This window comes from Hydra vulgaris, chromosome 02 (genome assembly GCF_038396675.1).
Source record: "Hydra vulgaris chromosome 02, alternate assembly HydraT2T_AEP".
Taxonomy (NCBI): Eukaryota; Metazoa; Cnidaria; class Hydrozoa; order Anthoathecata; family Hydridae; genus Hydra; species Hydra vulgaris.
Window position 1 is genome coordinate 60,901,848 of NC_088921.1, and position 11,247 is coordinate 60,913,094.

General features: G+C 31.7%; 1 protein-coding gene across 1 annotated transcript; it reads left to right on the forward strand.

Annotated features, from left to right (window-relative positions):
* Positions 1-4,660: 4,660 nt before the first annotated feature.
* On the forward strand, positions 4,661-9,934 carry LOC136076206 (uncharacterized). The gene is made up of 4 exons (XM_065789680.1): positions 4,661-5,294; positions 8,055-8,209; positions 9,284-9,520; positions 9,590-9,934. Exons 1-4 carry the CDS (start codon positions 4,661-4,663, stop codon positions 9,932-9,934), a joined length of 1,371 nt encoding a protein of 456 aa, XP_065645752.1.
* The last annotated feature ends 1,313 nt before the right edge of the window (positions 9,935-11,247 follow it).

Below are 11,247 nucleotides of genomic sequence, written 5' to 3' on the forward strand. Positions count from 1 at the left end.
ACCCAAATGTCTCTACTTTTTAAATTTGTAAAGCATTTGCGGTTAGGTATTACTGTTTTTAGCCTGTACTGTCATTTGTGGATTTAGTGGGAAGCCTATTGAATGGGACAAAGTATTGATTATTGAATGGGACTTTTCCAAACGGCCTGATGTGAAAAAAGCAGAAAAATATATTTTGGCAACTTAGTTATGGTCACAAATAATTTTGTTTTTAAATACGTTTTAATTTTATGTTAGAATGTATGATATTTATAGTATGTATAAATATGTATAAATGTTTAATTAGATATGTTGTTGATAACAGAGTATTAAAAAGATGGCGAATATTATATATCAACAAATCTAATTAAATATATATATATATATATATATATATATATATATATATATATATATATATATATATATATATATATATATATATATATACATATAGATCTATAGTTTGTTAGCTTTGGGAAGAGCGGAAGGAAAAAAGTGATTCTTACGCCAACATATACGTCACTTTTAATTACTTTTAACTTTTGTCCAACATTTCCGTGTTGGACGAAAGTAAAAACCATTAATTTAATTACAAATTAATCGTTTTTTAAAAAAACCACAAAAACGCAAATTTAATTGACCACAATGTTTTTAAAAACATTCTGAATGTTTTTAAAACATTTTGAATGTTTTTAACAATATAAACAATGTTTTTATTTTAATTTTTTTTCATAAAATATTTTAATTTTTATTTTTTTTAATAAAATGTTTTTATTTTTATTTTTTTTACTGTAAATCATGCGCGGAGTGTTGCTACATCGACTATCTTATAGCCTGACTCGCAAGGGAGTGCTGCTACATCGACTGACAAATAGCCTGACTCGCAAGGGAGTGCTGCTACATCGACTGACAAATAGCCTGACCCGCAAGGGAGTGCTGCTACATCGACTGAGGGTTTGGTTGGGGCAGGCAGTCTATCATTATTAAAAAAAAAAAATTCCGGTCTTGCATTTTAATTTTTACTTTTTGTCAACAAAATATGGAAAAAACTTTCGGACAACATCTAAGGGTTCTATATATATATATATATATATATATATATATATATATATATATATATATATATATATATATATATATATATATATATATATATATATATATATATATATATATATATATATATATATATATATATATATATATATATATATATATATATATATATATATATATATATATATATATATATGTATATATATATATGTATATATATATATATATATATATATATATATATATATATATATATATATATATATATATATATATTTACTTATAATTCTTGTTTTGTAGTCATTTATTGTATTTATATACATTTATGTATACCTATTTACACTTTATATTTCAGCTCCATACGAGATGCAGCTGAAATATAAAATTTATCAAAATCTGCAATAGGTAGAGCTGTTAAAATGGCAAGATGTCAAAAGCTGCCAGACTATAAACACATTGTTAACATTGGAAATAGAAAAATATTTCATGCGTCCGAGGAAAGTGCTATTGCAGATTATTTGCATATGTCTTCAAATATGTGCTATGGTTTAACTAAATAACAAACTAGGAAGTTAGCCTACAAGTACGGAATTGCATTAAATTCTAACAGTATTCCAGAGTCATGGCACCAAAATAAAATGGCAGGAAAGGAATGGTTGGAAAGTTTTTTGATACAACATCTAAAATTATCACTACGTAAGCCAGAAAAAGTTATTCTTGCTTGTGCAACTGCCTTTAATGAACATATGGTGTCAATGTTTTTTGATAACTTGTTAGAAGTTCAATTAAAATATAAATTCAAACCAGAATGTATTTTTAACGCAGATGAGACAGGATTATTAACAGATCCTCCAAAGATTATTTCAACTCGTGGAACTAAGAGGATTTCACAAGCTGTTTCAGCAGAAAGAGGTGATAATGTTAGCTTTTGTGAATGCTATGGGTAATACAGTTCCACCTGTCTTTATATTTCCGAGAGTAAACTACAAGGATTTTATGATAAGTGGAGCCCCAACAGGAAGCTTAGGGCTGTGTAACAAAAGTGGTTGGATGACAAGTGAGAACTTTTTAGTTGCAATGAAGCACTTTGTTTCCCATGCTAAGCTATCTGTGGATCATCCAGTGCTGTTATTAATGGACAACCACGAAAGCCACATTTTATTTGAAACAACAACATTTGCAAAAGAAAACTCTTTGATTTTATTAACATTTTCACCACAATCACCGAAACATACAAAGGCTGCAATCTTTGACTGCATCATAGATTGCAGCCTTTGTATGTTTCGGTGTTTGGTCCTTTTAAATCTTATATTAGATTGGCTCAGAATGAATGGTTGGCCTCCAATCCAGGGAGAGTTATTAACATATATAATTTACCTCAGCTAGCATGCACAGCATATAATATGTCGTTCACAATAAAAAATGCTTCCAGTGGGTTTTCTAAATGTGGGATCTATCCATTTAATAGACAAATATTTTGGGAAAGTGATTTTATATCATCTAGTGTTAGTGACAGACCTCTTCCTGTCGAGCAACCAGAAAATAAACAACCAGATAATCAACAATCATATGAAAAAAATAAACAAGTTGATTCTTCAGAGTCATCAGTCAAAATAGTTAGTCCAGAAACCATTCATCCATACCCTAAAGCACCCCTAAGAAAAGATTCTAAAAAAAGAAGGCAGCAGGGGTAAAAGTACTATATTAACTAAAACTCCAGAAAAGACAGTAAATAAGAGGAAAATTTTTGAAACTGGTAAAATTAACACACAAAATTGAAAAAGAAAAATTGACCTCAAAAGAGTGAAAGAAACAGAAAACTCTGATGCAGATTTTTTAATTGTGTCATCTGTAAAAAATGCACCTGTAAACCAACAACAACAAAATACTTGCAAAATATGCAAATGCAACTTGTCAATGGTGGATATGTGGTAATTGTAATAATAACAGCAAGAAGCGCTATTATGAATGCAAACTATGTGAAGTTGACTAGTAATATTTCTACACTTTCTTTGATTTATTGGTTTTTATTTCATGTACTTTGCAACAAGCAATAATTGTTGATTTTGGTTTCTTGGTTAAACATAAATAAAATGAATTTTTTAAATATCTAATAAGATGCTTTGTTGTTGAGTTTTTTGAAATTAAACTAGATACTTTATATGGTATAAAGTTGTTTATTTATAATTTAGCATAGGGATGCTGCAGGCAATGACTCATTTCCCTATTGGAAATGTGTCATTACTGGGAATTATATCCAATCATTTAAACAACGCTTTTTTTTTTTACTAAAAACAAATATTCGTGTTTTTAATTTAATTTTAATATACATATATTTTTTAATAAAATTATTTTAGGTTTGTCAATATATGCAGACATTCTGCCATATTTATAGCTTTTTCGGGTTCCCTAATGTTAGAAACTACTTTTACTGCTTGACTGCCTTGAAACTTACTTAGGACCTCTCTTCTTTTATTATTTTTTAGATTTGTCCCATTTAATAATTTTTTTAGTCCCATTCAATAAGTAGTTCTTAATGAATGGGACAAATGCCATGGTCCAATAAAACTCTCTTTTTACCAATACCCATATGCGGAATCAATTTTTTTTGTTTTTGTTTATCATAGTACGAGAGTTAACAGTTATCAAACTATTTTCAAAGTAATTTTTAAACAAATTTATCAACCTCAAAAAATGCATTTTACGAAAACTGTCCTATTCATTAAGGTTCTCCCCTATATCATTTACTTATACTATAAATGGTTTAAATATATAATATATAATGTAAAGTATAAATGGTTTGAGATCCTTAAATCATACTATTAGTATAAAATTAAAAAGTAATAGGTTATAAAATTATCGTCTGAAAATTATAGAGAATTAGTTTCTTTATTGACCAAACGATATAGTAACCCACAAGTTCTAATCTCTGCACACATGGATTCATTATTAAAACTAGTAAAAGTGAAAAATAGTGATAATGTTGATGGGTTAAGGAAACTTTATAATGATATAGAGCCAAGTGTTGAAAATATTACTAAAATATTTTCGAGAGGAATTAAATGCAAAAGAGTGTTGTTTAACAATAGTAAAAATATTGAATACAGAGAAGTAAATAGTCAGCCTTACACAACTGCAGGATTTTATTCACAGAATATTAATCATATTCTGTTGCCTTAATATTCTGATATTAAGTTGCCTTAATATCAGAATATTAAGGCAACTTATATTTGTATTAAGTGCAAAAGAAAGCATCATATTTCCTTGTGTGAACAAGAAAACAGTTTTGTTGGGCATGCGACACAACATTTCTCAACTATTTTGTTGCAAACAGCTAGAGAAAACATAAGTGCAATATATGAAAATAAATTCTTAAAGGCAAGAATCCTATTTGATAGTGGTAGCCAACGGTCTTGTATAAGCAAAAATATTCAAAAAAGATTAAACTTAAAGATTATTAGAAAAGAAAAGACTATAATTAAAACATCTGGGAGGGATAATGAACTAACATTGCAATTGTTAAATGTTGCTAAGCTTAAGGTCAAACATAAAAATTCAGATTTATATATATATTTATTCAGATTTATATATCAAAAATTCAGATTTATATATCAGCGTTTATATGGAAGCATTATGTGTGCCCATTATTTGTTGCCCTCTTCAAAGGCAAAATATGTCATTGGCTGGTAGTCAATTAAAACAAATAGCTAAACTTTCATTAGCTGATCATGACGACGGGCCTCTAAACTTTCATGTTGATATTTTAGTAGGTATAGATTTTTATCAAAGTTTTATGTCTGGAAGAATCATTAGAAGTACAAGGGATAGTTTAGTAGCTAGTGATACGGTTTTAGGGTGTGTATTAAGTGGTCCTATCCCACGGAAAAATAATACTCAAAAGGTTGCAGAGTCATATTTCATGAGACATTCTATGCACTGTGAGGTAGAGAGTGAAATAGATGAGCTTAAGCAAGATCTAAATAGATTTTGGCCTGTTGAGACCATAGAATCTCCTAAGAGTTGTGTGATGCATCAGTTTGAAAGGGATATCACACATAATGGAGAACAATATATAACCAAGTTACCTTTCAAAACTGAACATGACCTTCTACCTGATAACTACAAAGTTTGTAAAAAACGTTTAGCTAATTTAAGAAATAGGTTAAACGATAAAAAACTGGTCGCTGAATATAATCAAATTTTCATAGAATATGAAAATAGTAATATAGTAGAAAGAGTTAGTGAGTATGATATCAGTGAGGTCAGGTTATCCTACTACTGGTAACATGTAACCCAGTACAATCTGCTCATGTCCTACTGTCTTGTAGGATACGCCTTTTTAGGCAAAGGCTAGGAGATGCCAACTCCGACTTAAAACACCCCTGCCTTGGGGCTATTGGTTGAGTAAAGGCTAGAGATAGTGTCTCGATAAAAATACTCATCTTAGGCAGATGTTAAATGCATCCAGCTACTGTTTTGTAGAAGGCCTCCTATGCAAAGACTTAAGGGGTAAACAGATTCTATATGTTGACCAGCCTCGCACCCCTTCTTCATCTATTAGGCTGGCGCAGATGTATTTTTAATACATTGTTTCCAGTTTAGGATGTTGAATGCTGGATTTTCTTGACTCAATGCATGGGTTTTGCTTATATCTCTGCTTATATGACAAAGCAACTCATTCTATTATCTCCTAATGAGGGTACAGCTCTAAAACTCAGTTTTATGGTTCTGAGGCCGGCTGGTAGTTAGATTTCCCGAACTCTGTCGTAGCTCTCAGAGAGGCTGATTCCATCAACAGCTGGGAGATATCAGGGTGTTAACAGTGCAATGTTGCGCATGGATGGTGTCCCTGTTTGTACTTTTGGTGTGCATTGCGGAAGCCATATTTGAAGCCCTTTGTTACGGGTTTATTAATAGCGGTGAGGCGGTTAAACGGTGTTCTGAGTACTATTTATGCATTGAGTCAAGTTCTTCAATCAAATTTAAAAATGAATAAAGTACCGAAAACAATAAAACGCAAAAAACCATCATCATCATCAAGTTCTGTAAACCTATCATTCACTAATATTCATGGTCTTCGAAGTAACTTTTCTTCTGTTGAGTCTTATCTCTTGCAAAGTTCACCAGACCTACTTTCTCTTTGTTCTATATCGCTCTCCTTCATCTCAAGACTGCAATCTTTTTGATGTTATTTCTGATCATATTGACCAAGCCCTCTCTTTTTATTCATCAGTTAAAATATTTGTTGTCGGTGACTTTAATGCTCACCACTCCGAATAGCGTGGCTCTAGTGTCAGTGCTTCTGCAGGCATTAAAGCCCTCAACTTTAGCAGGCATTAAAGCCCTCAACTTTTCTCAATCCCTAACTCAAAAGTCAACTTTCCAACTGGTTTTCCAGACAATCCGAATCATTTACCTTCTCTACTCTACTTATGTCTTGTTTCTGATCCGAGTCAGTGCTCAGTTTCTCCACATTCACCCTTAGGTGCTTCTGATCACAGTTTGATCTCTCTAAAATTAACATCTCATTCTTCTTCATCACTTGAATCCCCTTATTATCGTACCTTTTACAACTACAGTAAAGCTGACTGGGATTCTTTCAGTGATTTTCTTCGTGATGGCCCTTGGGTAGAAATCTTTTGTCTTCCTGTCGACAAATGTGCTTCTTACCTAACTTCGTGGATTCAGGATGGTATGGAATCTTTTGTTCCCTCTCGACAATTCCATTTCAAACCTCACTCTCTTACATGGTTTTCCTGACACTGTGCTGCTGCGATTGCCAATCGAAACCGTTACTTCCATATTTATCAGCAAAACAATTCTCCAGAAAACAGACGTCTGTTTATTACTGCTAGAAACCATTGTAAAAAGGTTTTGTCTAACGCCAAAGCCCGCTATTCTTAGGTCATGAAATCTCGTATCTCATCTCAAAAATTAGGCTCTAGTGACTTCTGGAGAATCTTTAATAGTAACAATAATAAGAGCAAATCCTTAATTCCACCTCTCTTGTATGGTTCAGACTTTGTCACCTCACCTAAAGACAAAGCTGAATTGTTTGCTAAGAACTTTTCATTAATATCATCTCTTGATTCCAGTAGTTGTGTTCTACATGATATTTCCAACAAACAGGTTGATCCATTGCTTGACATGCGTATCACTCCAGCCTCTGTATCTAAAGTGATTTCTTGCCTAGACTCTTCTACAGCTTGTGGCCCGGACAACATAACTGTTATAGTCTTGCAGAAGTGTTCTCCGGAGCTGTCGTCTATACTATCAAAACTATTCAACAAGTGCTTATCAGAGTCTTGTTTTCCAGCCTGCTAGAAAATGGCATCTGTTATCCCTATCTTCAAAAATACTGGAGAGCGATCTGATTTGTCTAACTACCGCCAATTAGTCTTCTTTCTATCAAAAGCAAGGTTTTTGAATCTTTAATTAACAAACACTTAATTTCTCATCTTGATTCTAATAACTTACTTTCTGACCATCAATATGGATTTCAATCTTCTCGTTCTACAGCTGATTTGCTAACAGTAATAACTGATAAGTTTTGTCGTGCATTAGATAAAAGTGGAGAGGTTAAGGCCATTGCTCTTGACATTTCTAAAACTTTTGATAAAGTTTGGCATGCTGGTCTTCTCAATAAGCTTTCTTTTTCTGGTGTATCTGGCAACATCTTTAAGATTATTGAGTCCTTCCTTTCTAATCGTAGCATAAAAGTTGTCCTCAATGGACAACACTCATCTTCTTATTCTGTAACTTCAGGGATCTCTCAAGGTTCTATTCTTGGCCTTATACTCTTTTTAATTTACATTAACGGTTTTCCAGATATTCTCACATCTAAGGTGGCATTGTTTGCTGATGATACTACCATTTATTCTTGTCATGATAAGAAACCAACACCTTCTGATTGCTTGGAGGGGGCATTTGAGCATGAAAAGGATCTCACTTCTGCTACAGCATGGGGCTCACAGTGGCTGGTGAACTTTAATTCAGATAAAATTCAATTTTTTCAGCCAATCGTTATCGCAATAATTTAGATCTTCCTATATGTATGAAAGGTGATGTAGTCGATGAGTCATCTACTCTTCATCTTCTAGGATTAACTCTTACTTCCAATCTTTCTTGTAAACCATATATCGAATCAGTTGCAAAATTAGCATCTGCTAAGGTTGCATCTCTTTATCAAGCTCGACACTTTCTAACTTCGGATTCTATTCTCTATCGCTATAAATCTCTAATCCGGCCTTGTATGGAATACTGATGCCATATCTGGGGTGGATCTTATAATGATGCTCTTTCTCTTTTATACAAGTCTCGTCATTCAATTAAGTCTTATTCTTTTTCTGTGACTGTTCCTTAATGCTTCAAAAACGCTTATTCGTCTAGTTTTTTCCTCAGACATTAGCTCTTTGGAATTTGCTTCCTTCATCTTGCTTTCATATAGTTTACAATCCTTTAAGTCGTCTGTCAATTGTTATCTTGCTCTACAATCTTTATCTTTTCTCTTCCAGTAACTTCCAACTTTATTAGTGGTTGCTTGCAGCCTTGTTGGAAGCGAAGATGTTTGAAAAAAAAATTATATTTAAAGAACCAGGGTGTGTACATTATTTGCCTCATAGGCTTGTCATTCGACGAGATAAAGATACCACTAAAATTAGAGCTGTTTTCTATGCATCTACGACGGGACCGTCTTTGAATGATTGCTTGTATTCGGGTCCGAATTTATTACTTAAAATATTTGATATTTTACTAAAATTTAGGTTCAATGCTATAGGAATAATTGCTGACATAAAACAAGCGTTCTTGAACATTGAAATCTTTTATGAACACAGAGACTACTTGAGATTCTGGTGGTACAAAAGAATATCTGATTAGGAGGATAAATTAGTTGTATATAGATTTCTTAGAGTTGTTTTTGATTTAACTAGCAGTCCCTTTCTTTTAAATGCCACTTTAAAACACCATCTGAATAAGTACATAAAAAATGATAAAATATAAGGTTGATCTTTATTTAGATGACTATGTAGATGAAAAATGTTTTATAAAAATCCAAAAGTATATTTTTAGATGCAGGGTTTGAATTAAAAAGTGGGTAACAAATGATCAGGAATTACAAAATTATTTTAATAAAAAGGAAACAATTAGGAATGAAAACCCAGAATGTAATCTAATAGTTGATGAATTAAAATATTTTGAAAGTGAAATTATGATAAATAAATATAATAACAATAACTTGATAAAGATTTTAGGAATTGAGTGGGACATATTGAAAGATGAATTTGTTTTTGAATTTAAAGATTTTGTTAAAAAAGCTAAAGCAATCAAAACTATTAAAAGAAATATTTTAAAAATGGCCGCATCTTTCTTTGATCCCTTAGATTTTATAACACCGAAAACTTCAAGAGTAAAAACTATATTTCAAATGATTTGTAAAGATAACAGTGAATGGGGTGAAATAGTAGCAGGTAGAATAGAATTAGTATGGATAGAATTTTTCTAAGACCTTGAGTTGTTAAGTTCAGTTAGAATTCCAAGATTTGTGTTTGAGAGAGTTATTGAAGATAGTAAGCGTGTTCAGTTACATGGATTCTGTGACAGCTCTAAGTTTATTTATTGTGCTGTTATTTATCTAGTTACAGAAACATGTTTTGGAGTGAATAGAAAGTTTTTAGTTTCAAAGTCACTTGTTTTGCCCTTAAAAGAAATAAGTATACCTAGACTAGAGCTACTAGGTTGTGTGTTACTGAGCAGACTTATAGAGGAGGTGTTAAGAGTTTTGAGTGGAAGAGTAAAACTTGATAGTGTAATTTGTTGGTGTGACTCAGAGGTAGCATTGTATTGGATTAAGGGAAAGGAGAGAACGTGGAAACCATGGGTAGAGAAAAATTGTTGATAGACAAAAATGGAATCACATTAGTGGAGAATTGAACCTAGTTGATTTTCCTACTCGCATAAGTAATTTTGTTGATTTAGGATGTTGGTTAAAAGGACCAGAATTTTTGTTAAATATGAATGAAAAGATTAAAGAATTTACAGTTGATAACGAGTTTAATGTGGATATTATGTCTGAATGTAAAAGAGGGGGAAATATAGTTGTTTGTAATGTCGGAATCATCGCCAGGTTTAGTTGTGTTATTGATGCAGGTAGATTTAGTTCATTTTAAAAATTAATTATAACTACTGGATATGTTTTTTGATTTACTAACAATTTTTTAAAAACAATGAAAATGCTACCATTAAACAAACAAGTAACTTTGACTACAAACAAGTACAAATATGCACTCAATGAATGGATTAAAGACAAACTAAGATTTTTACGAAACGACAGAAGATTTGAATAAGTTAAGAAGTTCACTTATGTTATTCGATGATGAAGATAAACTACTGCGATTTCGAAGAAGATTTGAAAATGCCAACTTGAACTTTACAGCAAAACACCATTTAATATTACAAGGCAAAGAAAGTTGGTTCACGATATTACTCATTCGTAACTGTCATGAAAAAGTATTGCATCATGAAATCGAATCGACGCTGAATAAAGTACGTTCCCAATTATGTATAATAAAAGGAAAATCAACGTTAAAAGTATTATTAGACAATGTGTAACATGCAAGAAATTCCAAGGAAGAACATTGTTAGTACCTAGCAGCCTAGATTTATCTGATTTTCGAGTTAATAATTTATATTCGTTTCAATCAACTGGTTTGGATTTCTCACGACCTTTATTTATTAAAACAATAATTAAGGACGCTGTCTGTAAGATATGTTTTGCTATTGACTTGCGCGTCTAGTCGAGCAATCCATCTCGAACTCACACCTGACATGAAAATTCCAAACTTCTTAAGAGCTTTTAAGCGTTTTGCAGCAAGAAGAGGTTATCCTCAACTTATTATTTCTGATAATTTTAAAACCTTTAAATCTAAAGAAGTTTAAATATTTATGATAAAGAATGACGTGAAACAGAAGTTTATTTTACCAGCTTCCCCCTGGTGCGGTGGATTTTACGAGCGTTTAGTTAGATTTGTTAAAATTACATTGAAGAAAACGATTGGAAAGGCTCTTCTATCTAACGAAGAATTAGAAACAATACTATGTGAAATTGAATCTGTGATAAACAGTCGTCCTTTGTATTACATAAGCGAGGATGATACTCAAGAAGCTTTAACACCATAACATTTAATTTGGTCGAAATATTCATAATAAATT